The sequence below is a fragment of the Rhineura floridana genome, chromosome 3 (assembly GCF_030035675.1).
Source record: "Rhineura floridana isolate rRhiFlo1 chromosome 3, rRhiFlo1.hap2, whole genome shotgun sequence".
NCBI lineage: Eukaryota > Metazoa > Chordata > Lepidosauria > Squamata > Rhineuridae > Rhineura > Rhineura floridana.
Genome location: NC_084482.1, coordinates 11,767,928 through 11,795,535, shown reverse-complemented (window position 1 = coordinate 11,795,535; position 27,608 = coordinate 11,767,928). Strand labels below are relative to the sequence as shown.

The following is a 27,608-nucleotide window of genomic DNA, read 5'->3' as shown; positions in this document are numbered from 1 at the left end:
CTGCAGGGATAAAAAGTCTGTATTCGTTCAACAATGAGACACTGTCGAGGTTATATACATACACGTCCTTCTGATTACAAAAGGATAAAGGAAACCCTGCCTACTCTACATCACAAGCGGGCTCATACGTGATTGGACTACGTCACACGACTCTGGGCTGGAGGCAGCCGGAGCGCGTTTTGTAGTCATAGTCACCAGGCCCTGCAATTCGTCACTTTCCCAGCAGCCCTCAGAGAGTTCAGTGAAAGTCTTCCCCACTTTCTATGATCTACCTTCTGCTTTTCCGTCCCTCTTCCGCTCTATGCCCGGGCCTCGCATCACTCCGTTCTAACTTTTGCGCGGCTCTATAGTTTGAGGCGGCGCTTTCCTACTGGCTCCGCCCATTTCTCTCCCGTGAGCGAAGGGAGACTCTTTCCCTGAAGCGGCGGTCGAAGAAGCTGACTGAAGCTGTAGGAAGCTTGGGAAGTTGACGGTTGGAGGCGCGAGGTATGGAACTGGCGTGTTACCTTGGTGACCCGGGTGGGGGAGGAGAGAGGAGGGAGTTAGTGTTGTCGTTACCGTTGCAACGGTGAGAGGACAAGTAGCGGCGTGGTATTGCCTCGACAACGTGAGAGGAAGAGTATGGAATTGCCCTAGCAACGGAGCTGGACTCATTTGAGGGAAGGGATTTTTGTGAGGCTATTGAAGGAGTCTTTATTGTTGGGGGTCGGGGGTTAATAAAAGGCTTTAATTGGGGGGGTCATTATTTATTATTATTAATTATTACGTTTATACCCCGCCTTTCTTTTCATGGTAGAAACCCAAGGTGGCTTACATATGGTTCCCAGGCGGGTGATAGAAGCCTGTTATTCTAATTGGCACCAAAAATAAAAACAATAGGAGAAAGGGTGAGTGCTGACGATCTGGGGAATTGATTGATGTGCTGGCAAGGATGGAAGGCCCTTGTTGGGGGGAGTCATGTGCTAGCCGTGAGATCTCTTGGATGGGTTTGGGGATGAGCTACACGCAGTAGCCAGTTCCTCGAGTAGCCAGGGAAGCTTCCTTTTAACAGCATCGGCAGATTTCAGCACGTGATAAATGCTTTATCTCCATGCCCTGAAAAGAGTCGTGCTGATTCCTGTGCCTTGGATGGAAGGTACAAGCACAACAGCAAGCCCCTTTTCTTTCTCTTTTCATTTCTAGAAATAAGTTGTTTGCATGGTAAAGTCATCAGGTGCCTCCCGCCCCCTGTATTATTTAGTCACAAGAGCAGCCTAGGGCTGAGTTTTTTTCTGGACAGGAAGAGGGTTTGTTGGTCTTAAAAGACCTTGTCTGGCATAATCACAGCTTTGGGATTCACTTGAAAAAACAGTGTGTGCTAAAGCTATCCTGATTAAGATGGGTGGTTTGGGAATGCAGTTTTGGGACATGTGCTGGCAGGTTGTTTTGTGGGAGGCAGCTGCCTTGGGGCAGGAAAATGTTTTGACATACTCAGATTCCTTGCCATCTGCCAGCTCAGTCAAACAGTTTAGATTTGGAAAGTCTGGTAGCTTGGTAGGTTGATGACACTGAAGATGCTGTGTGACTTTAAATTGTGTGTACTGCTTTATCATACTGTGTGCCTGTTTTAGCATACTATGTGACGATGTAACCATGGCCGGCTTTCTCAGGACTGGAAGGGCTTTTTGCCCTCCCTTGGTGTGATGAATCGGAGGAGATATGAATACAACACTACTGTTGGAAGAGATTGGAAGACTGACTTTCAGTGCATAACATTTGCAGGGACTTCTTTGCTTTGTATATGGTCATCACCTTTTAAAAACATCTGGGAGTGATTCCACAAATCCTCAACTTAACGTATTCTATTGCCTAATTGTGCTTATGTTTCAAAAGCATTTTCTGTTATCCTGCCTAAATCTGCTGTGCCTCAACTTGATTCTTGTCCTTCCCTTGTGACTCAGGTAAACAGCTCCATATCATCTTTACTGCAGTCTAGATATTTGCAAACTGATAGCACATACTACTTAAGCCTTCATTTCTTTAAGCTAAACAAACCCAGTTTCTCCAACCTTTCCTTTTAAGTCATAAATTCTGAATGCTTTGTTGTATTTTGTTGAATGCATTGCTATCCAGCATGCTCTCCAGGTCTGTTTTTCCTCTCCCTCACCTTTATAAAATATGCTGACAAAACGGGGATATAATAAACCCAAGTTGTAACCAGCACCAGTTTAGTTCTGTTGTAGATGTACATGCTGGTAAAAACATGCCTGAGTGGGAATACGATCAGAGCTGGAAAAATTCTAGATGACTTAGGAGCCATCCTTAATTATGATTTTAAGTACATTAGACAAATCTTGCTGGATTTAACTGAAGTCCATTAAGTGGAGCATGTATGTAATAACTGTCCTTGGCCCTGGCATCAGGTATTCAGACGTATAATGCATCTGGATATGGAAGCTCCATATTGCTATCCTAGCTAATAACTACTGAAGAACTGTCTTCCATGAATTTGTCTATTCTTAAGAAACTGTCTAAGCTTAGTGGCCATTGCCGCATCTTGTGGCAATGAATCATGCTAATTCGTATCCCACCTTTAAAGATACAGATCGTTCCAAGGTGGTTTTTACAAGTAAAATAAGATCATAATGAAACCGCAGTGCAACAAAAATCAAAACCTAAAACTCAGGATTCTTTCCATAGTTGGTGGTAGGTGGCCCTATGAGGGAAAGGGGCAGTACAGCTGAGACAGGTTTTGATGTTTTCTTTGCCTGCCTGCCACCCTTTCCTGTGCATTGTGTGAAGAAGGTCTTTCTTTTGTCTGTTCTGAGCCTATTGCCAACGAGTCTCACTGGGTGCCCGTGAGTTGAGGGGGCTGAGAAAATCTGTGTGTCAACTCTCCACACAACATTTATAATTTGATGACTGGGCACTCAACATTTTGTATCTGGAGCTAAAGAATTTGCACATGGAATGAAATACTTTTTCCAGTCTCTGTGGGTGACTAATTATCAACTTTGAATACAAAATACAGTGTGGTCAGACTCCAATATAGTAAGGATAAAACATGGATTGTCAGGTTGAGAAATAATAAAGAATATGTGTGCAACCAACCCAGGTGAATAGGGCATGTGTGACTTGATAACAATAGGCCTGTGATTACATTTTTATCCTGCCCTTTCTCTAAAGAGATCAAGGTAGTGTACATAGGGATCATATTATTTTAGACTTGTCCTATGAGGTAGAGTAAGTCGAGAGCTAGTGTCTGGCTTCAATATCACTCATAGGTTCATGACTATATAGGAATCTGATCTTGGGTTTTCCTAGTCCAAGGCTGCAATCCAATGCACTTACCTGGGAGTAAGTCCCATTTATTTATTTATAAAAATATTTCTGTACTGCTATTTTATCAAAAACATCAGAGTGGTTTACAACATGTTTAACAACCATAAAATAAAAATTCTATTCATTAAAAACACAATAAAAACAAAGGTCACTTGTTGCAAAAAAAGTATGTTCTTAATTGCCTGCATAAGCCTGGCAGAACAGAAAGGTTTTCAACAGGCACTTAAAAGTTAAAGCAGAAGGCGCCTGCTGAAACTCTGTTGGCAGAGCATTCCATAGAACTGGGCCAATGACACTGAAGGCTCGATTTCATGTTGATGTTAAATGAGCCTTGCCAACTTGGGGGACGACCAAAGCCTCTCCTGCAGATAATCTCAGTGACTGAGCTGGGACATAAGGGTTCAGGCGGTTCCTAAGATACCCTGGACCTAAGCTGTTCAGGGCTTTGTAAATTAATACATTAAAACACAGAACTGGCTCTGTAGCAGATGGGCAACCAATGCAGATGTTTTAAAAGTGGTGTCACATGTTGTCATGTGCTCCCATCAGCATTCTGGCCACCGTATTTTGCACCAGCTGCAGCTTCCGAACCAGGGCCAAGAGCAGCCCCACACAGAGCACATTGCAATAATCCTGCTTTGAAGTTACCAACGCATGGACTGCAGAGGTCAAGCTATCCCTGTCCAGGAACGAACCAGACAAAGCTGGTAAAAGGCACCCCTAGCTATACTTGGGCCTCTGTTGACAAAAATGAATCCAGGAGTAACCCTAGGTTACAGACCTGATTATTCAGAGGGAGTGCGACCCCAACCAGAACAGGTAACCTGCCCACCTCCTGGACATGGAAACCACCTACCCAAGAGCCCCCATCTTCCCAAGATTCAAGCAGTTTATTGGCCCTTATCCAGTCCACTACTGCATTCAGACACCGATCCAGAGTGTTCACAGCCTCTCCTGATTCAGATATCATGGATAAATAGACCTGTGCGTCATCAGCCTTGCTCCAAAACTACTAATGACCACTCCCAATGGCTTTGTATAGATATTGTATAGCACTGGGGAGAGAACAGTACCCTACAGAACTCCATAGCATAAGTGCCAGGGGGCTGAGGAACACTCACCCAGTGTTACTCTCTGGACACAACCCTGAAGGTAAGAGGAACCACCATAATACAGCCTCCAATACCCATCCCCCTGAGTCAGTCTAGGAGGATGCCATGCTCAATGATATCAAATGCTGATGAGAGATCGAGCAGAAGTAACAGGGTTGCACTCCTATCTCTCTCACGATAAAGGTCATCCATCAGGGTGACCAAGACTGATTCTGTCCCAAATCCAGGTCTGAATCCAGATTGTGATGGATCTAGATAATCAGTCTCATCCAGGAATACCTGCAATTGCTCTACAGCCACCTTCTCCACCACCTTTGCCAAGAAAGGAGTGTTGGCAACTTGTCTATAGTTGTTACACTCCATTGGGTCCACTGTGGGCTTTTTAAGAAGTGGACATACCACTGCCTCTTTAAGCACCATCACACAAAGATGCTTTTATTACACCTGTGACCCATTCAGTCACCCCACTGCGGCTAGCTTTAATAAGCCAAGATGGACAAGGATCTAATGAGCAGGTGGTTGGGTGCATCACTGCAAGCATCTTGTCCACATCATCAGGCTGCATTAACTGGAATTGATCCCAGAATGCTGAGTTTGACGTTGCATTAGACACCTCAGCTGGCACTGCCACAGTAATAGCATCTAAATCACTGTGGAACCAAGCAACTTGGTCTTCGAAGTGTTTAGCCAGTTGGTTGCAGCTGGAAATCATAAACCAATGGAGCTTACTTCTTAGTAGACATGTATTGGATTGCAGTCTAAGTCCAGATGCTGCATCACACTGACTTCTTGATTTCATGAAGTACTAGCTACAGTACAATCCTGACTCTGTATAAAGTTGTGTGTACACTGCATCAAAATGTTGCAATACTTTGCCAAGGAAGCCCAGATTCACCTTTTAGAATGAACTGCATGAATTTAATGTATGAAACATTGGACTTGCTAAGGAGGTTTCTTTCTGGAGTGGGACTTTGTAGACTATGAGTTGTTTAACTCCTGTGCATCCCCATCCCTAATATAGGGATGGTTGGAGGGACCTCTGTGTATCCTGATTTTACCAAGTGGATCAGGAAGATCTTTAGCAGAGGTAAAAGAGCTGAGGGAGACTTTACCAGAGGTTTGCTGCTATGAGAGTCTGGACAGCTATTATTGTGAGGTGTCTTCATTGCTGTCTTCTAGTCCTAGGCCCTCTTCATCCCCTAGAGACTATAGGGCATCATCCCCTTCAAACCTGAAGGCTCACAAAGAGCAAGGCTGGGTTGTAAGTAGAGGCTTGCCTCTGAGGAGTTGATATGGGAGTGAAAAGAGGAGAGGGGCAGTTCTGAGCAGGTTGCTGCCAGCCCCCAAGAGCTGGCAATCACATTTATACCTCTGGTGCCCACCTTCTAGGAGTGATAGAGCTCCCGTCACCCACCGTGTAGCAGGAGAAGAGACCCAGTGATCAGATGATGATTTCACCCCTCCTTTTGGATGGAGAGGATGGCAAATAGTACAAAGATCTTTTGCCTCTTGTAACTAGAGCTGTAGCTGTTTTGGAACTGGTGGAAGATCAAAGAACTGGTTCCATTCCTCAGCAGGACTTTAGTCTTAGGTCTTCAGAAGGATTTCCCCCAAGTCCAGGGAGATAAGCCAAGTCACTTCTTTCCTTGTGGCTTTCAGTGTGGTATTGGAGAGAAATATATTAATGAATAAAGAGCTTACTACTTATGCCAGAAAACATTATATATTTCCTGCTCCAGTACTGATATATTTAAGTTGCCATTACTAGATTCGTTTGTTGCTGCTGAATCTCCAGCACGGTGGTGACAGCTCCCTGAAGAATCAGGGGAGAAGAAAACAGATGCCTTCAGCCTCATACAATCTATACATGGCATTGAAGCTTCACTCGTTACTTACATAGTGTCATGGCCCCGTCAGAGGACTCATCAGACGAGGATGACTTGGGAGTAACAGCAGCAGACCCAGAAGGAGAAATGGAGGAAACTCCTGAGAACCCAGCTCCTTCTCCCCCTCAGCTGCAGAGCACCCCAGACACAGCTGAAGCCCTTCAGCCAGACGCAGCCAGTGAACAGGATACTCCCCCCCTCACCTGCAGAACGTAGACAACAGAAGGTCAGGCAGAAGAGGGGCAGGCCTGTCCACTTAAGGCCAAAACGCTGAGGGCTCACACCTGCTGACAAACCTGCTCCTTAAAAGTCAAACCTTGGCTTCAGTTAGTTGCTGACTACAACGTCAGGCGTGACCACTGTGTGTCTTCCTATCCCCTGAACCTTGACTTGGACTCATCTCTCGGCAAACTAGACCCGGACCTTCACTGACGTCTCTTCTGGATTTCTGGCTTGGCACGTAAGCTTTGAATGGCCTCTGCCCTTATCTTGCTTCCTCCTTGCTAGCCTGGCAGATTTATAGCCAAGCTGCCGGCTGAGGACTTACGGCCTGGCAATTACCAAGGAATCTCCAGCCCTGCCTGCACTCCCACCGACACTGCTGTCTCAGTGAAGAGCTGACACATAGTTGCAGAATGAATTGCATTAACTCAATAAAATTGTATAGCTAGTTTTTTTAGTTCCAAGACTGGAATTCTGAAAGAATTTGGCAAGAACTGGAATTCCAGAGAATAAGGAGAATTTTTGATTTGATTGTCGATGGGCTCAGTAAGTAAGGAATAGCAGCTATGCAAGGAGGCACTGGAAATATTTTTAGGTTATTAAAGTCTTGTTTCTAGACTACTGGAAGTCTGCTTAATGCCCCCTACTTCAGAATCTTACATACAAATGTTCTGGATATGGTTCTGGTGTGGGAGGGTGCTGTGGAGGTGTTGCATCGTTGCAGCTTACTTGGATAGAGTGGGGCAGGGGAGTGATAAGGTCAGAGCTGCATGGGTGCACTGGTAGGAATGCCAGATTGGCTCTACCAGTTCACCCATGCAGCCCTGTCTGTGCTTTTGTCCAATCCCATCCTTGTAAGCTATAGTGGGAGGATGGCTCCACAGCACTGTTCTGCCACACCAGACACTCCTAGGTTTGAGGGTGAGAAACTTCCTTTGAGAATATACAGTGGAAGCTGAGATTCTAGGGGTAATATTCTGTGTCTAAGTATCAGCATCTGGGGCAGAGGTTCCTAGCTTCATTCAGCAGAATGAGCAGAAGGGCCCTCAGATGCAGCAGGGCTGGCTTACCACATTTTGAAGCAAGTGAAGTAATACACATTACCATCTAAAGCAGGGGGCTTATGAGCAGTTAAGTCCAGAGTCAAAATTACCTAACAGCACCATTGTTTTATTAAACCAGAACTATCACTAGAAGCTAATATGACAAAACTGAGGTAATCATACTTTGGACACATCATGAGAAGACGTGATTCACTAGAAAAGACAATAATGCTGGGAAAAACAAAAAGAGCAAGGCCAAACAAGAGATGGATTGATTCCATAAAGGAAGCCACAGACCTGAACTTACAAGATCTGAACAGGGTGGTTCATGAGAGATGCTCTTGGAGGTCGCTGATTCATTGGGTCGCCATAAGTCATAGTCGACTTGGAGGCACATAACAACAACAAACCATTGTTTTAATCAAATTACAGTCTTTTTAATAGATAAGATGCTTGGTTTGGTGGCTTTAGAGTGGGTACTCCTTTTTGTTTTTGCTGCTTTTTGATCCAAAGGCCCCCAAAGTGGTGACCAGCATATTAATACTAAAGAAAGATACAATAAAGGTTCAGTCCAAACCCCAGATATTCCCGGTTGGTGGATGCAGTTAAGATATAGTGCATCCATGTCCCCCTTCTAGTGGTGGAGAGTCCTTGCCAGCGTAAAAATACTCTGCTAGCATCAGCCCTTTCCCGCTGCCTCCAAATGGGTTTAGATGCAGTGGGGTTTGTGCTGGCATATCACTTGTCTAGCTTGGATTGCTCTGCCATAGTACAATAAATTCATCAAAACAGTATAAAATATCAAATTCATCTGTTACCCACTAATCACACTGGCAATATGTTTGTGAGCTGAATTCACACTCATTACAGAAGCTGATGACCTCAGAACCCATGGGGGAGGCATTCCTTCAAATACCTTGCACTTGAAATCTGTTTAGGTTAAATATCAAAACAAGTGCTTTGATCACAGTTGGATTTGTTAGAAGATCCAGTCTCTGTCTTTGAAATTCTCTCTCTATGTGTGGCATTCATAATCTCTCCATTAAATATTGCTGCTATTTTATCTACCCTTTGTGCTAGGGAGTTACATATTATTTTGAAGGTAAAGCAGGGTGAAAAACCGATGATTTTTGTTGGAAGACAGATTTAAAAATTAGATTTACTTTTTTAAGTTATCATAAGATTCTTTAAAAGAAACGACAGCTTGATAAATGAAATTGAATTTAATAGAAACATGTTAATGCAATGTCTACAATTGTTTTAAAAGTGAATCCATGAGTGTATCAAACACATGGTCTGTAGTATTTCAAGCAGAAATCACAGGAAAATTATATTTTCAGATCACAAACTATAAATTTGCCTCACAGACATGTATTTATTATAGGCTTGATCACTGCAACCAAGGCCTGGCAAATAAGTGTTCTTACAGGCCCTGGAATCCAGAAGACAACCATCCTGTATCACTTCTGAATTATCTGCCTTGGCCATCTTGGTGACCATGTATTTGCATTTTATGCCCTTCAGCTATGTTAATAATGCAGTTTGCTCAGTCGAATGGCAATGTTTACACACTCAATTACCAACCAAGTTATGATGGGATTGTATTTGCATCTAATCAAAGGTCAGCATTCAGGATAGGCAAGTAGGAGAGTGTCTTCTCATTACTAGGTAAGGGATTGTGGTGGCATTTAATGCAGAAATGTATAACCTTTTGAACAGTGATAAGGTGCGCTAACTGAATGGCGGTTTTCCCTGAGAGATCATTAAAGTGCTTGAAACTGTGTGTGTGTGAGTTAGAGAGACTTTTGGCTGCTGTCTAGTAGTGTCTACAAGACAGAAAATCAACTTGATGAAAGTGTTGCAGCTTATGGCTTTGAGGCAAAAATCACACTGGTTCTTTTTTGTTCCCTTTTGCCATTCCTATCTTTGTCTCCTTCTACCATGCTGTTCCTTATTTCTGGAACAAGTTGCTCCTTTCTGTTGATCAAGTAACTTGCTTCCTTCTATTTCAAATCCCTCCTTAAGTATTCATTAATTAAATGTGTGATTTTGCTAGTCTTGAAGGCTCAGAATGAATTTTATACTTCAAAACGGATTAAAGTATATCCGTTGCTAAAGTCCTCATCTTGGCTAGCTTAGCTTCCACAAAGAAAAAAAAAGAGTAAGTCCTTATAACACTTTTGAAAGATACTCAGACTTCATTGATTCTACAAAATTAATTGACAGCTACTGGGAATTCCTCTCCATGCACTATTTGTGTCAGAACATTGTGTGTAGATAGTATTGTTAAATGTGGGTTCTTCGTTGATTTTGCCATTCATGATAGAAGGAGAGAGTCTCTTTTATGTCTGCAGGGTTTCTCAGTCTCTCAGTCAAACCCAGCACCATGAATTGTATGTGGAAGACACTGGAGCATTGCAGCCATATAACTGTAATCGTCTTTCTGGAGGTGCCACAGACTGGATCAGCTGAAGCTTTGAGACAGTCTTCAGCGGTGGCTATAATCAAAGTGCACTACAGTGCTATAGCTCCTGGACATTTTTTCCAGATCTGTCTTGGCATCTGTGCAACCTCTGCTACCTTGATAATCCTAGTCCTCCACCATCCTTTGTTATTCTTAATATCCTTAATATTTGTCCTACTTGTATTGTATGGTTGGTGGTAACACACCTTTGTGGCATACATAATAAAATGTTTGTGCAAATCAAATGCTAAATAAACCTAGTAGTTAACATGGAGGCCTGTCTCTTTCTCTAGAATGCGCATGATTGGGGTTTGCACTGCTTCACTTGGTTCTCTTGGCCTCATGCGGTTTTTTGGCTTGTCCTGGTCATGGAGTATTGCAGTTGCTCTGGGCATTTACATTGGCAGTGGTGGCTGGACATATCTCCGGATCATCTTCAAAACAGCTTTGAGAGATCTCCTGTAAGTACAACCTCCTCTTATGCTGTAATATGCTGGTTTGTCTCCATAAATCTGGGGTGGCCAACCAAGTCACAATAAGTGGTGTTCCAACCCCTGCAACTTTGTTTCCTGATCTGATCAGGAGATAAAGTGATGTTGAAAGAGCAGATGGAGTGCTTTAGCTCCCATTTGGAATATAAAACATTTGTCTGCCTTATATTTAGAGAGAATCTCTGAAGAGCAGGCAGAGGGCTTTTATCTGTGATCTTGGTTCTAAGCATGATAGTGCTAAGATGGGAATTGCCAACTTTTTTGGACCAGAGGACACATTTCAAATTTTGAGAGAGTGCTAGGGGCACCAGTCACAAAATGGCTGCTATGGGGACATGGCATAACACAAAATTGGAGAGTAGTCATGGTAAAGCTTTTCCCATAATTGCATTTCCATACTAGAAAAGGCTGGACCTGTTGAATTTCTCCCTGCCATACAGTTCCTAAAGGCACAAGAACCCTGTTTTCACTGATGCCAACCCTAAACCAAAGCCTAGGCTGCCATCCTGTACCCACTTACCTGAAAGTAAGCCCTGTTAAACATGGAGACTTACTTCTGAGTAGACATGTATGTCTTGGTACTGTAAGTTAGCTATACAGTGGATTCTTAATGAATCACTAATCTTTTCCCCCTGCAAAGCAGGAAACATGGATAAGCCTTTGCAAAGTTTTCACATTTGCTTTTTTGGGAGGAGGGGGATTCTTTACCCACACTTTTTGTGTAGTAGTATTTCCAGAAAGTAATTTCTAGGCACAGGCTGATAACAGGTGAACCCAGCAGAGGAAAGATTCATCCTCATTGCTAGGGAAAAAGGAAGAGCAAACTATGGAGATTCCAAGGACTAGGAAAAAAAGACAGAAGCAGGAAAAATGGCAAAGCAGCAGTTCTTTAGGTCCTAAGGGATTTCTGTTGCCTGGTGTCCAAACATCTCGGTTATCAGTCACAGCTCTGGCATCGCTCATTGTCTGATAAGACAGGCAGGAGCAGCCAGGTTGGCTTATTTCACAGAAATCACTTAGAAGAGTACATTTTGCTCCATAACTTTCTTTCTAGGACTGTTAGAGACATCCTTTTTTAAAAAAATATATGAAAGCTTGAATTCTTGGCTAACTGCTGGGGGTGCCACTGAAGGCCTTCACAAGTGCCATGGCAGTCATGGGTGTCAGGTTGGCGACCCCTGTGCTAAGATCTGAGATAAGCTCTCTGTCTGTTCTGTAAGAGTAAAAGACAGCATTTCCAGACATCCCATCCCAGCATTGGAATGGGGAGGGTTGGAAATGGTATGTGTGTATAAATGAGAGAAAAATGAGGGAGCATTGTGTGCCTGCATGTTTGGTGAGCATGAGTGCTGTATGTATGTGGTGAATGTGCATGTGTAGTGGTCTTAGGGTTGCCAGGCTCAGGGCCTGAGACGGATCCTGTATCTTTAGGAGAAGAGAAAGTCAACCAAGTGCAGGTGTTCTTTCAACACTGTAATGGGAAAAACCACAAGGTGGCAACGCTAGTATACATGCATGTATAGTTTGGCCACACCCACTACTGGTTGGAGGGGTGACCATCCATCAATGTGACCCCTGCCATAAATAATGTATTTCCACAATTGATAGTTATGTAGATCTAGAGAGCTTGGTGTGATAAAGACTTTAATGGGAGTGAAAGCTTGTTGTAAATGGGCTGCTGTTAAATCCAGTAAGATCAAGATACAATGTTCTAAATCATATTCTGTTTATTAAGTCATTTGTACATGTGAGGAAAGTGTCCTAGGGCTTCAGAAGCTAGGTTTATCTGGGGACACAGCTGAGTCGCTCATCTACGCTAAAGGGGATGCTCTTACTGTGCAATGAGAGAGTCTGTGAAACAACTGCTAAACTGCTTCAGAAACAGAGTACCATTCCATTCATGTACATCTTAAAGAGACAGCTCTCATTCCCTAAGACTCAAAGCCATTGATGCTGAAATATAATTAACAGCAGATGAAGTATTAGTGTTATAACTAAGTAGTCAGAGACGGACCTGCGCTCAACTGCATGTTGTATGATTCTTTTTTCCTGTGTTTTTTTAAAGGGAAAACTCCCATAGGAGGCTGGAGCCTTGAGGGGAGAACCAGTCTGGGGTGGGATGGGAGAGAAGTTGCTTAACCCCCCGTTCTTTGTTACCGATTTGTCTGCTCAAAATCGTCCTCTCTCAACTGTTTTTCCTCCTGCAGGGGAAGATATACAGGGAGGGTTAAACATCAGCAACATTCCCACTACTTCTCTCCTCAAGGCTCCTGCAGGTGTTTTGGTTGTGTGAAGAATTGTACAACCACACATAATGTGAAATGCTGAGGAGATCTGAGTTCAACTTCTTGCTCTGCCATGAAGCTTGCTTAGTGACCTTGGGCCAACCACTAATTCTTGGTCCAATCTTTCTCATAGGATGGATGTGATCATAAAAGGAGAGGAATCTCTTTTGTATGCTATAGCATATAAATTAGATAAATTAAAAGTGGTGTGTAGGGAAAATATTTAATGCCAGCTTCACATTTCTACTTGGAAATAATGGTCACCTAGGAAATAGTCTCGAATCTGTATGTAATGGATGTGTATATGAGGGTTTTTTCCTATTTGTTTTATTATTTTGGATTTAAAATATTTTAACCCACCCTCCATTGTGATGCAATACCAGGGTGGGGTACAATAATATAAATGAAAAAATCACCAATATAGTAATAAACAACAAATATAAAAGGAGCAGATAAAATCACAAGACCAGCAGTAACAGGAAGAGTAATCAAAATAATCATGGATGAGCTTTTTTGGCTGGTGATACAAAATAGGTGATGGAGCTGTTTTGCTCTCGTGTGTGCTTTCCACTGTAACTAAAATCGGCAGTTGTTTTCTGCAGGTTCATGCATACTTGAAGTTCCTTCTTTGACAAAGGATTTAGGGCTCCTGAATTCACAAAGACCACTTCACTTCTTATAGTGGCTGTCAATGTCCTTTGGATCTCCACTTCCTCTCAACTGCATGACAAGTGAGAAATAATAGCAGAGTATAAAGCCCCCCTTAAGAATATGGAAAGTGCAACTAATGCTTGTAAAGGCTCTTCTGTTCCTTTCCTGGCAGAGCTTGGGGCAGGGTCACTGTGACAGGCCAGCCTTATTTGGCAAAATGCCAACAGCCTAATACTAAACCAGCTTGTCTTCTCTCCTAGTCCCGTAAGGCTCCTGCTTTGGTCAGGAGCAATGTGAATTTTTAAAAAAGTTATTGATGTGTATTGATGATTTAATCCTGTGGAGAGTCTTCCATACTTTGTTCTGATCAACAGCAAAAGGAAGTTTTCTGGTATTTCCCTACATTTGGAGAAATGAAATGTGTTAAGTGCAGTACTGCTAGTCATTGTCTTTATGCTGTGGCACTTTTTATGATCTTCCTCAGGAGTCTAATGGGATGCCTGCTTTGAAATCAACCACAGCTGTCCATTACAGCAAAATGTGTTTTACATATTTCAAAAAACAGAAAGATCAGTTGTCCTCATGGAAATTTTGTCTTAAGAGTTCCTCAACTTCCTTTCTTGGGTTAGAGAAATCAATAGAGCTGTTGCAATATTTTCTCAGTTCCAGATTGTTGTGAATCAAGCTGCTTTCAGGATCTAGTATAGACCAAAAGTCAGGATAGTAGCTAGATAAATAACACTGAAGTCCTGAGTACACTTACCAGGCAGTGAGCTTTACTGAACATGGTAGCGTTACCTTCTTTGTAAGCATGCATAGGTTCACACTATGCATTAGTCTTAAACTGAAATCCTATGTTTGCTTACTTGGGAATAAATTCTACTGAACTCTGTGAGCTTTACTCCTAAGTAAACATCCCTAGGTTTGGGCTGCTTGCTTTGATAATAGCTGACCTCCATTTGGGATGTTCATGGGCCAAGACTTCCCAGTTGTCAATGCTCATGTTACATTTTTTTAGATTTGCTTTAAGAACATCTTTAAACCTCTTTTGCTGTCCACCGATGTTCCATTTTCTATCCTTAAGTTGGGAGTAAAGTAGCTGCTTTGGAAGACAGTGATTAGGCATTCGAACAACATGGCCGGTCCAGTGAAGTTGATGTTGAAGGATCATTGTTTCAACACTGGTAGTCTTTGCTTCTTCCAAAACGTGATCATCTTCCATCTGGAAACCTATGTCCTCACTGTGGGAGGCTGTGTGGATCCAGAATTGGCCTCCACAGTCACTTACGGACCCACTGTTAAAGACCTTATCTTGGAAGACAATCTTACTTGGCCACGAGTGATCGCCAATGAATGAATGAATGTTAGAAACTAAATAGATATGGTATTTATGCCTCCTGTGGAAATTGTAATGCATTTGGCGAAGTCTTGTCAATTTAATTTCTAACATCTGTGAAAACTGACTGGGGTATATGCAGTTTCATTTAGCTTTCGGTCCACTTTAGGGGCCTGTCTATGAATGGGTTAATTTTGCTTGCATATCTGTTCTTCCAAATCTCCTTCCGCCACTCCTTTTGTTCTCTTTCTGATTCATCTTCCACATTCACTTGCACTCAGGCCATGCTTGCAGGCTTCTGATGGGCATCTGATTGGCCTAGGGTGGAGTGATTTAAATCAAGGTAATTTAAATCACCAAGCAAACCCCTTGATTTAAATCAAGTTTTTCATTTACACTTCTTCACATATTCCTTAAACAATGGTGCACATCTGATTACTAAAACATGTTAAATTTACAGCTCAATATAGCATTTTAGAAGGAGGGTACATTTTGTGTAATTGTTTAGATAACTTGATTTTTTATTAGTTTAGGAAACAGTACTTAATATTGCCTTCATCAAGTTGCAGATGCTTGTTTTTTGAGAAAACAAGTATAGAATGGAGTTCCCTAGGGAAGATGAATTATGCTGAAGTAAAACAGGGAATAGACCTATGGCATCACCATTATGGTCTGCAATGATGTTCCAAAATAAAGGGTATGTTATGTAATATAAAATAAGAAAATGGCACCCAGTGGCAACTCTTAAATACATCTTTCTGTACCATAAATGTGGGTTATAGATTCTAAACCTAGTTAAGTGACTAAAACCATGAGGAGCTAAGCTTTCCCCCCGTTACCATCCAACACAGCAAACAGCATGGTGAATACCACTAATACTAAAAGTCAGAGAGAGTCTTGATGAATGGTGCATTACCAAGTGAATTATTCAATTTACTAACCAGTTGATCCACATTGTTCTTGAGACATATCCACATCATCTTCTCCAATAAGAAGGTTTCATTACGATGTTTCATCATTCTTGCAACTAGGCCCTGCACTGTTTACACATTGCATGTTTTCCTTCTTTGCCCAGGGAAGGAATTTCTTGAAAATATTCCCAGATAGGGTCTCTCTTACTGCCAGAAGCCATGACTGTTACTCTGTGGCAACAGGAATATAGGAACCGAAATTGTGTTTGCATTTTGACAAATTTGTAGGGCAGTCCAGTATCTCAGAGAGGAGGTCAGGTCTCCTGCTCCCCTGGTGCATTCACTATAGCTGCCCAATTTCCCTGCTTTTTAAAGTTTGATAGAAATGTCTGTTGGCTATAGGTACATTCTTAAACTGCAAGGTTTTTTGCCTATTAGTGAATTATACTCACTGAGATGTGACCCTTCTCTTTAATCAGTTGGGAGTGAAGAGCATTCTGTGGCCTCATCTGCACTATACATTTAAAGCAGTATCATACCACTTTAAACAGTCATGGCTTCCCCCAAAGAATCCTGGGGACTGTAGTTAGAGGGTGCTGAGAGTCATTAGGAGACCCCTATTCCCCTCACAAAGCTATAGTTTCCAGAGTTCCCTGGGAAGAGGGATTGACTGTTAAAGCACTCTGAGAATTGTAGCTCTGTAAGGGGAACAGGGGTCTCCTAACAACTCCCAGCAGGGTTGTTTTATGCAGAGACTATGGAGCCATCAGTGCTTATAAACTAGGATATCAGGAGGTATAATATAGTATTTAAGTGTTCAGCCTTTGAAAATGTTGAGTGTTGAGAATTGTTGATGAAGCATGGATCGTGTCACAAGTTCCCAATAGTTGAAATTGCTGCTTCCTCTGAAACACCTGTTGCTGGTGACTGCCAAGACATAAAAATACTTGGCCAGATGACCTGGGGATATTTATATGTGCATGCTGCTGCTGAGGGCAGAACAAGTCCAGAATGTAATATTGGACATAAAACTTAGCTTCCTGAAAAAAATGGCTTTTTGTTTTTAAAAAAATATTCCTTATAACTGTGAAGATGTCATTCATAGTATATGGATGCCAAACTATATAGTGTCCACTGTATCTTTATACAGAATAAAGAAGGCTGATTCTGAGCTTTTTTAAAAAAAGAAGCATGTGGATGACATTCACTGAAATCTCAAGAAGTCAAATAGTTAACTGAATAAGTTTTTTCAGTGGTTGGGGGAGAGGCTGTGGTGCCTTGCCTAGTTCTTTGTCTTTCCACAGGACTATCAAAGTCGGGATAAATCATGCAAAATAGTGAAAGGAAAATTACAGAATAAGTTACTCAAAATAAGAAAAATTGTAATTTTACCTAATCTTTGCAGGCAACTTTCCTTGGTGCAGAACTTAGACTGCTGAGATGTAGAATTTCAATATTTTTAGCATGGACTAGACGCAGTCGTGACTGTGAATCCAGCATGATATAAGCAGCTCTTGTATTGAAGCAATATGATTGATGTATGTGCATCTTTGAAGGATGGGGATCTGGACAAGATGATATTCTGGTATATTGCAACCTTTCTGAGTTCGGTGCATTAAATCTTTGCTTTTGTAATTTGAGATTTTTCTTTTTGCAGGGGGCTGTCAGTGCTTACACAGGTTAAATATAAATTGTACCATCACCGGAAGGCCAAGAGCAACATCCCCAAGATATTCCAGGATGTGGTCCGCCGACATCCAGAGAAAGTGGCCTTTATCTATGAAGCTACTGATGAGGAATGGACTTTCCGGCGTCTGGATGAATATTCCAATGCTGTGGCCAATTTCTTCTATCAGCAAGGCTTTTGTGTTGGTGATGTAATTGCAATCTTTATGGAGAGTCGACCTGAGTTTGTGGGCTTCTGGCTAGGGATGGCCAAAGTAGGCATTGAGGCAGCTCTCATCAACTTCAACTTGCGCCTTGATTCACTGACTTACTGTGTGAAAACCTCAGGTGCAAAAGCCATAATCTTTGGCGGGGAGCTGTCAGCAGGTAGGACTCCATTTGGTTTGTGACCCCTTTAAGCACTTCTTGTTGCCCTCAAGAGTGAAGAGGAGAAAATTGATTTCTCTGGAGGAAATACCTGAAAACTGTTTATTTCCTCAGGTGCCCAACTGAAGCTCTGTAATGGTACTGTGGTGATTTGGTCCTCAGCAGTATTTGCCACATGTTGATCTGTCATGGACATGCTCATCTCAAGGCAGTACTGATGCATCTGTGGTTTTCCTTAGTGCCAGAAGTGGGAGCAATTCTCCGTTACTCTTTCTTCTGTGTGCACTATGCCCAGGAGGGACTTGGTATAGTTAGGGAGTAGAGGCAATGCACACAATAGTCTAGATGTGTGCCAAGGATCTCCTCAGACAGCAATCCTCCACTTCCTCTCCCAGAATGGATATTTACCTTCAGTCTCCCATTAGCAGCACACTATATTTGTTAATATTTTTATTTATTTATTTTTCAAATTTCTATATACTTTTCAATAAATACTCCCAGGACAGTGTACAATGAGAGCAGTACATATGTAAAAACACTAAAAGAATAAAATGGCTTATGAAAAGGATACCTCAAAAATGGCCTCTTTCCTCACATACTCTAGGTGTTAAGATCCTCATCATAGAAAGCCTTCTGTAGGTCTCTACATCATATGAGGCAGTGTGGATGGTGACCTGGGATAAGGCCTTTTCAGTTGTGGATCCCTGTCTCTGGATCTCACTCTTCAGGGAAGGTTGCCTGGCACCATCTCTTTTGAATAATAGATGAACACTGTGTTTTAGGATGTTTAGTTTGGCTAATGGGTTTATATGTTTTTAAAAATGCTCTTTTGTTATATCTATCTTTATAGATACTATATTGTTTCAAAATTTTGTAAATTGCTTTGGGAGGTTATATACCTGAAAAGCAGTTCAAAAAAGTCAGCATTGTTAGACCGCTGGTGTTAAAGGCAGGATGCATATGTTCTAATAAAAAATAATCTCCTGTTTTCATGCAGTAGATGCGTCTGTGTGCATGTAGTCTTTGTTGCAGGGAGTAGTTTTATGCATATGTGCGTGTGTGGTGTATACTGTCCTTCATATATTATTCATTTAAATAGGAGAGTTGTGTAAGCCACTGCTGGAGAGTGAGAGCAAGAACACATTACGTTCAGAGACATGGCTGGGAGGGAGGGTGTTATATTGGAAGGGTATTGGAGAAGTGGCTAGCTAGCATCTTTTCTTGCATTAGCATAGTTTCAGTATCATTATTGTGAGTGTGGTCAATGAAAAAAATAATTATGTGTGGATTTATTTTTATTTTGGAATGAGCAGAATTCCCAGCAGCTATAGTTTGGCATCTTCTCAAAATTAGATTCTGAAACTTCTGTGAACTCAGGTACCTGCTGTTTTGAGCTTCTTATAATAAGAGCTGATTGGTGTTGCAGCGATATCCGAAGTGAATGGCACACTGGGGAAAAATATGGCCAGGTTCTGTTCTGGAGACTTCAAACCTGAATCCGTTCCTCCAGACACCAAACACCTGGACCCTCTTCTGGCTAAGACATCAAAATCTCCTCCATCTCAGGTTCCAGCTAAAGGATTAGATGGTATGTTTCCATACAAACACACACCTTCCCTTGGTGAGTCACATATTTGCTTACTGAGTCCATCAGGAGCCTGTGGCAGGCACAGATTTTGCATGACCTTCCTTCCAAATACATGTTCTTAGATGTCTCAGCAAGGCACCTGGCCTTATTCCAGGTTTGTTTGTTGGGTTCAAACAGCAGAACTGACTCCAGCAACATGGACTGTAGGCCAATGCAGGTGGGATTTACAGGTGCAGAGGTCCTTCTGCTTATTGAACTGTCCTGTTCTTTCAGAGTAGCCATCTCTGAGGTGGGTAGATCGCCAGGTTGGGTAGAAATAACAGACAGAAGCTGAGTCTCTAACTCATGCTCCATTTCTGTCTTTTCTTCCTAGATCGGCTGTTCTACATCTATACCTCTGGCACAACTGGAATGCCAAAGGCTGCCATCGTGGTGCATAGTAGGTGAGGAGCCTCAACGTGTCTGTCCTTGGCATTTTGCCTGCCAATATTGTTTTTGATTTGTGAAGATTTTTTTAATCATGTACACAAATATTAGAGAAGTGCTGTTGAACGTTGGGCTGCTGGATGCTCTTAGAAATATTGAGTGGAATGTAATGTTGTTCGGGCAGGTCTTTGATATTGTTGGGCCTATTATACGAGGGGTGCTTACCCAGGCAATAGATATGTGCTGCGTCTCCTCCCTCCCTCCTATTGTGTAAATTGGCACCCATGGGATAATAGCCCTGTGCCTAATCATAAAAGAACATAGGTAGCTCCTTTATATTGAGTTAGACAATTGGTCCATATAGCTCAATATGGTCTACACTGACTGGCAGCAGGTTTCTCCAGCCTTTCAGACAGGGAACATGCCCAGTCTTAATTGGAGATGTTAGGTACTGAATCTGGGACCTTCTGCATGCAAAGTAGATGTTCTATCACTGAGCGATAGCCCTTCCGAAATATAGGTCTCCATCCCTCCTTCCATGTCCTCTGCATCTGAACCACACAGAGAATAGTGGAGGAGCATGGTCTTGGTTGCAGGTTAATATCTTCCTTGTCACCCGAAATAATTGCTGTTCTTGCTCCTAATGTCACCCATATAGTGTAGTGGGGAGTAGTTGGGATTTTCTGGGGGTACAATTGTTTTGTGGGATGGAGGTAGAAGCTGCTTACAGCCACCGGGCATGTTTCTGCTGGCTGTAACTTTTTAATGATCTTGACAGTAGTGAGGATGCAGGGGAAAGCTGTAGTTATGTTGTGGGAGCTAGAAAAGAAGCTTGAAAGAGATTTGTTCTGTTCACGTGGTGTGATTATGATCTGCAGTTTGCTTTCCAGAGAGAAAGTAAGAAGTCCTATGGACCATGTAGAAATGAATCTTCTTAATAAATTGTTGAGAATATTATCTATGGACGTAGGGCAGCCTAAGATCACTTAATTTCCTCCCCTCCCCTCCCACCCCCATCCCTGTGGTCATTTATGAACAAAAGAAATCAAGTGGGAGCGGTCAACGTGGGGTTAGTCCCTTCTACAACTTTTCCTGAGATGTATCTATGAATGGGCAACTAGGATCCTAATGATAGTCTCTTTATTAGGTTGTATGCACATTCTTGTGTCATTGCTTTAAAAGATATTTTTGTGAGCTGAGATTGTCCCTTGATCATGCAAAACATGCGCTTTCACCAAATATTTGCTTTTTTCATTCAATTGCTAGATAGAACTAAGTGGCCTAAATTCATGTATGGTCTTTGTTTCATTGCAGATACTACCGAATAGCAGCTTTTGGTTATTATGGTTACAGAATGACCCCCCAAGACATAATCTACAACTGCCTACCATTGTATCACTCAGCAGGTAGGCAAGATTTGTTGCTGCTTTTTCTAGTTATGGAGGCTGGCTCTGGCATTGCCAGTGGCACTCTGCTGTTCAAAGATGATGCTATCCTCCAGATTCATGGCAAGTCTGCCATGCTGACAACCTTTCTTTCTTTCTCTTAGGGAATATCATGGGTGCTGGCCAGTGTGTGATCCACGGCCTGACTGTAGTGATTAGGAAGAAATTTTCTGCCAGTCGCTTCTGGGATGACTGTGTGAAATACAAGTGCACAGTAAGGAGAGCCCCAAACTCTGCTTGTAGGCACCATAGTTTGTAGGAAGTGGGAGCAAATGCATTGGTGGGGAGGGTCTGCTTGGCAAGACAGCTACACATCAAAAAGATCAAGAAGACTATTGAACAGGTGGTAATAGGGGATGAAATCAGAACTTACCTTGAGGAGATTTCAACATGAAACTTAACTGGGGTACTCCAGAGACTATGTTTGCTAATTGCTATGTTAGCTGGATTTAGAAGATCTCAAAGCAGTTTCGGTTGTTTAAGGGCAATTAGTATTGCAGCATTAAATTGTGTGGATGTTCCTGGGAGCCAAAGTACTTGGGTTCTCCTGAGCAGAAATAGGTGGGCAGAGTTCCCTTGAAAATACTGCAGTCTGCATCCACCCTAAATCTTTGCTGGTGCATGTCAGATAGTGACAGTTAATTTTTTCTTGGCAAGAAGTTCTTACTGAGAGACGCTCGGGGGCAGGCAGGAGTCATTTAAACCTTGGTGGTTTGTAGGTGCTACAGAAGCTAATTAGTTACACACCCAAGTCATGATAATGGCTGAGAAGGAAAGTCCATACATCATCCACCCCATGCATCCTGGTGGATTATGTCCTGTTGACCAGAACTCTCTGTCTCACTTTGCCACTCTTAATGGCACTCAAGGATCTGCTAGCTGAGGCAGCTGCTTCACCTTGCCTTGTGGTGCAGCTGCCCCTGAATAGAGATTAACTGAGTTTGGCAGCAGTCTCTTACTCCTGTACTGGAGGTGTGGCAGTGAGTTCAGTTGAATACAGAGCTGCTTGCTCTTTTATCATCCAGTACTGTACTTTAATCTAGTGCCCAGCTAACAGCTTCACTTGCTTCTTGGTTTCAGAACTTCTTTGCAAAGGAAGATTCCAGCAGGGAATCTCTTGGCTTTTTGCCCTACTATTCCAGATATTGCTCTTTTGGGTAGTACACAGAGAAAACTAATCCCGTTTCTAACACTCTTGCTGTTTGTCGGTGTCTTGTATGACATTCATCAAAGAAAGTGTGCTGGACTGATTTCTTGTCTTCCCTGTTGCACATGGAGGCTTGTGCCAAGAACTGATTCTTTAGCCTGACCACTTCTTCTAGCATTTCTTTGTAATATTGGGCTTCCTTTTTGATGAGCCAGACTAAGGCTATAGTACTGTGCATATTTCTTTATATATAAAAATATTTATGGATTGCCCCACATAAAATATCAAGGTGGTGGACAACAAAATTTGCAAGTACAATATAACACAAAATACCATAAAAACAATAAAGAATAATCATAAAAAGGACTGGCTCATCTTGGCGCACTTGGAGGAAGCGGATTATCTGGATCCATTTCAATCGGGCTTCAGGCCTGGGCATGGGACTGAAACAGCCTTGGTTGCCTTGGTGGATGATATGAGAAGGGCATGGGATAGGGGCGAATGCACCTTCCTTGTCCTCCTCGGCCTCTCAGCGGCTTTTGATACCGTTGACCATGCTATCCTCTTGGACTGCCTGAGGAGGTTGGGTATGGGGGGCACTGTATGGCAGTGGTTCCGTTCCTTCCTCTCCGGTAGGTACCAAAGAGTAGCATTGGAGGAGGAGGTTTCGGATCCTTGGCCTCTCACTTGTGGGGTGCCACAGGGTTCCATCCTCTCCCCAATGCTGTTTAACATCTATATGAAGCCGCTGGGGGCAATCATCAGGAGATTTGGGCTGCAGTGTCATCAATATGCGGATGACACACAGCTCTATCTCTCATTTAAATCTTCACCAAGGTTGGCTGTTGAAACCATGTCCAAATGTCTGGAGGCAGTGAGTGGCTGGATGGGAAGGAATAGGCTGAAGCTGAACCCGGACAAGACCGAGGTACTGCTTGTGGGTGACAAGGGAAGGTTGGGGGATGTGGACCTTGTGCTTAATGGGGTACGATTGCCCCTGAAAGACCAGGTCCGCAGCCTGGGGGTCATTCTTGACTCCCAGTTGTCCATGGAGCCTCAAATCTCGGCTGTGAGCTGGACGGCGCTGTATCAACTCCATCTGATACGGCGGCTGTGCCCCTACCTCCCCAATCATCTGCTCCCACCGGTAGTACATGCCCTGGTCACCTCTCGCCTAGACTACTGTAATGCGCTCTACGTGGGGTTACCCTTGAAAACGGTCCGGAAGTTGCAGCTGGTACAGAATGCGGCGGCTCGTCTGATTAAAGGTAGCCGCCGACAAGATCACATCACTCCTGTATTGAAGGAGTTGCACTGGCTACTGGTTGCTTACCGAACCCAATTCAAGGTGTTGGCTCTGACCTTTAAAACTCTATACGGTTTTGGACCAATCTATCTGAAGGAGCGCCTCCAGCATCGTCAGGGATCAGCCTCAGAAGACCTTCTCTCGATCCCACCGATTAAAATGGCCAGACTGGTGAGGACCAGAGAGAGGGCTTTTTCAATAGTGGCCCCCACCCTTTGGAATTCTCTCCCCAATGATCTCCGTCATGCCCCTTCTTTGATGAGCTTCTGCCAGACCCTGAAGACATGGCTCTTCAGGAAGGCTTTTGGCATGGCCTAGGCTTTTACTGTTATGTTTTTAAATTTTAATGTTTGATGTATTGTTTTTATTCTGTATGTCGCCCAGAGTGGCTGGTAAACCAGCCAGATGGGCGACTAATACATTCAATAATAATAATAATAATTGAAAAGGTTTAAACTACTTAATAGGTCTGTTGGCAACAGAATAAGCCTGTTGGAAATAAGTCCCATGGAACTCACATAGGATGGGCTGTAAATGAGCTGTCTGACTTCCTTGCGTTGGTGTGTAAGGACTGCATCTAAGCAGCAGCTAACGTTTGTGGATATTTCTACCATGAAGAGGATTGTTGGTTTAAATGTGGCCTTCCATGTGAACATATAGCAGTACCGATGCTTCCTCTTTTGAATACATTGTTTTTCCTGTTTTCTGAGGGGGTTAGAAGCTGGAGCAGTGTCTCACTTAAAGAAATCTTATTAGTCAATCACATTTTAACTGATTGGTTTTAATAACCATATGAATAAAAACAGCTGTGAAAACAAAAGCATCCCTTAGATGATGTATTGCAGCAGGCCCAGTCTCAGAAGAGGCATTTGTTCCTACGTGTGAGAGAAGGGGGATGCCCCTCATTCTTAGGTTAAATGGCTTTGTTAAATAGTTATATTAAATAACATGGTATTCAGATTACTCTTTTTATTAATGACATAACATTAGTCATGTTAACGTCAATGGGTCTACTGTGAGTAGGATTATCATTGAATACTACCCATATATCTAAAATCTGATGTCTAATTAAGGAGAGGTACTTTGTTGTATTATTTTATGTTAGCTAATCAATTAAAGCTTTCAGTCTTTAAAAAAAACCTTGGTTCCATCAAGCAATATTTTCTATACTAATTGACTTTTAATACCATTTTTTCATACTTAAAGTAGAATTATTTTTGATATACAGATCAACTTCTGTCCATTTTTTCTTGAAAGAAAATAAAAAAATCTTCAAAAATTATGCATCTTATTTATTTATTATTTATTTATTACATTTATACCCCGCCTTTCTTTTCATGAAACCCAAGGCAGCTTACCTATGGTTCCCTGGCGGTCTCCCATCTAGGCACTGACCAGACCTGACCTTGCTTAGCTTCAGCAGGGAGCTGGCCTTATGGGACCATCTTAACCTAATTTTCTTAATTCTGAAAAGGGTTTCCTAGATAGATGAATCTTTCAAATAAAGTTTGTCTTGCTTGTCCTTAGATTATCCAGTATATTGGGGAGATCTGCAGGTATCTGCTAAACCAACCAGTGCGGGAAGCAGAAACGCAGCACCAGGTGCGGCTGGCGATAGGAAATGGCTTGAGGCCTACCATATGGGAAGACTTTACCCAGCGCTTCCAAATTAAACAGATTGGGGAATTTTATGGGGCTACAGAGTGTAACTGCAGCATTGCTAATCTGGATGGAAAGGTACGTTAAAGGGCTGCCATGGCAATCTTTCTTTTGGAGGTACGTGTAATTTATTATTTATTTTAAAATATTTTTAAGCTGTTTTTTGGAGTACTATCTGTCCAAAACGACTTACAGCCACAAAACACCAAAACAAAAGAGTAATAATGGAAATCTCCTCATTAAAATAAGGTCAGGAAAGCATAACTAAGTCCGACCAATACACATTACTCCAGAAAGCCAACTGAAAAATATAGGTCTTCAAGGCCTTCCGAAAACCCTGCAGTGTACTGATTCAACACAGGTATATGTGTAATTTCTATTTAGATAGATACAGATATAGATTTTGTTGATCTGCTTGAACAACAATTCTCATTCACATCAGATGGGGTGGACAACATATGACTCTTGGCCAAATTTCATGTGGGTGGGGGGAGTCTGGAGGGAGACAAGCAGGGTGTGAATGGAAAAAACATTGTGGGGGCAAGATGGATGAAGCAATGGGAGGAGGAGAGGAGAAGTCTTCTGCAAGTGAGTAATTCAAGCCTCCGACAACATTAATCTGTCCTTCCCACAGCAGCCTGCTGAGTGGGAAGGGGGGAGGGGAAGAGGAAGAGGAGGGGGAGCCCTTACCGGCATGTGGCCCCTTATAGTTGCCCTCAAGAGAATGCGGCCCTTGACAGAAAAAAAATCCCTACTCTTGTGTAGAGGCTGGATGGAGTCTAGCTAACCTGTTGCATATGGTTTTCTGAGCCTAATTTTTGCACACTGTTCCATGCAAGCTTAAATTTCTGAAGTGTGTTAACTGGAAGTAACTCCTACACATATTGCTGCAACTTTTTTTGTAGCTCCAACCATCAGTAACAAAAAACCCTGCCCCATTTTAGCACTGGGCTGTAGCAAGTTGCTGTGAACCATGCAGTGAGAGGAAGATGCAATTATTTAAGTCACTGAGGAAGTGACTGGATTTGTGGGAAAATCTCTTCACACAGCAGGTCAGTGCTAGATGTGACAGCAGTTTGTAGGCTGAGGTTAGAAAGGATAGTTTTTCTAATATGCTTTGCTCACCATGAGGCAGCTTCATACAGGTTAACAGCGTCATATTTTTGAATCTGGTGTAGACTGCTACCAACTTTTAGTTTTCATTTATAGATTGCTACAGGTTGGTCCTGGAGCAAAATGTTGCAGTGTGTCCCTTTTCCATAAGAGGAATACTGCTGTTCAGGGCTCCAGCCAACCTGCAACAGGAACCTTGTAGTGCGGTCTGGGGAAGGGGGGTAAAGTAGATGTTTCAGGAGCAGGGAAATGAGACCTTTTTTCCCCTCCCTGTTCTCTGAGTCCTTCTGCAGTGCTATGTAGCACTATAAATCTTGCCTGAACCTGAACGTCTTACTGCCATACATAGTATGTGTCGTGGGGTGATTCTGGAGACTGGGAAAGAAGTCCCTTTTCTTTGCTTTCTCCTAAAACAGCCCTATATAGCACAGGGACGATAGATGCTTTTTTCCAAATTATGTTTATTAATTTTCCATGATTACTAATAAGTAATAAAAAAATCCAACATGAATAAATGACAGCATTCTATTGTTACATGAACTATTGTAAAACAAGCAGAGCAGAACAAAACAAAATAAGAACTAGATAAAATGGGGGAAGAAGGGTTGTTGTATTAAACGGAATCAAAAATATGACAGATTTAAAATTAGGGGGATTATGATTATTACTGATGATGTAACAAGTCAGGAGAGAGAGAAGAGCTGGTGTCCACCCAGACATTCAGATGTGTATATTTAAAGCAGCACCCTCTATTTGAAAAAGGGAATATCTAGCAAAGCTGATCAACCCAGAATTGTGCCTGAAGAGTTGGGGGACATTGAGAACAATCGCCACAAGTGAGAGAAACAAGAAAAGGCCACCATGTGGATTCAAATTTGTCTGGATTTTATGGCTCCTCTGCAAAATTTGTTTTGCTGTATCAGTCTTTCCATTAGTATTAAATTCCACACCATGTCCCACCGTCCATCAGTCGTGAAGGGGGATGAGTGCTTCCAGTGATGAGCTATTTCTAATTTTGCTGCAGCCAGTAGGAATATGATTAGCTGCTTGTATTGTGATTGCTGCATATTATAAGAAAAGATGGATAATAAAGCCAACTGTGGCTCTGGCGGGATAATCTGTTCCACTATATTTGAGATCTCTTGGAAGA

At 42.4% G+C, this 27,608-nt stretch overlaps 1 protein-coding gene across 2 annotated transcripts in view; it reads left to right on the top strand.

The window, feature by feature from the left end:
- The first annotated feature begins 239 nt into the window (after positions 1-239).
- SLC27A1 (solute carrier family 27 member 1) overlaps positions 240-27,608 on the top strand; it is a 46,960-nt gene continuing 19,591 nt past the window's right edge. Inside the window, exons 1-8 of one of the 2 annotated variants that reach the window (XM_061614466.1) lie at positions 240-486; positions 10,342-10,509; positions 17,380-17,774; positions 19,201-19,362; positions 19,736-19,805; positions 21,103-21,194; positions 21,338-21,447; positions 25,214-25,423. In XM_061614466.1, coding sequence (XP_061470450.1) covers positions 10,343-10,509; positions 17,380-17,774; positions 19,201-19,362; positions 19,736-19,805; positions 21,103-21,194; positions 21,338-21,447; positions 25,214-25,423 — 1,206 coding nt within the window. In that variant the 5' untranslated portion in view covers positions 240-486; position 10,342. Of the gene's footprint in view, positions 487-6,242; positions 6,780-10,341; positions 10,510-17,379; positions 17,775-19,200; positions 19,363-19,735; positions 19,806-21,102; positions 21,195-21,337; positions 21,448-25,213; positions 25,424-27,608 lie in introns of those variants that run through there. The other variant, XM_061614467.1, reaches the window with a different exon arrangement.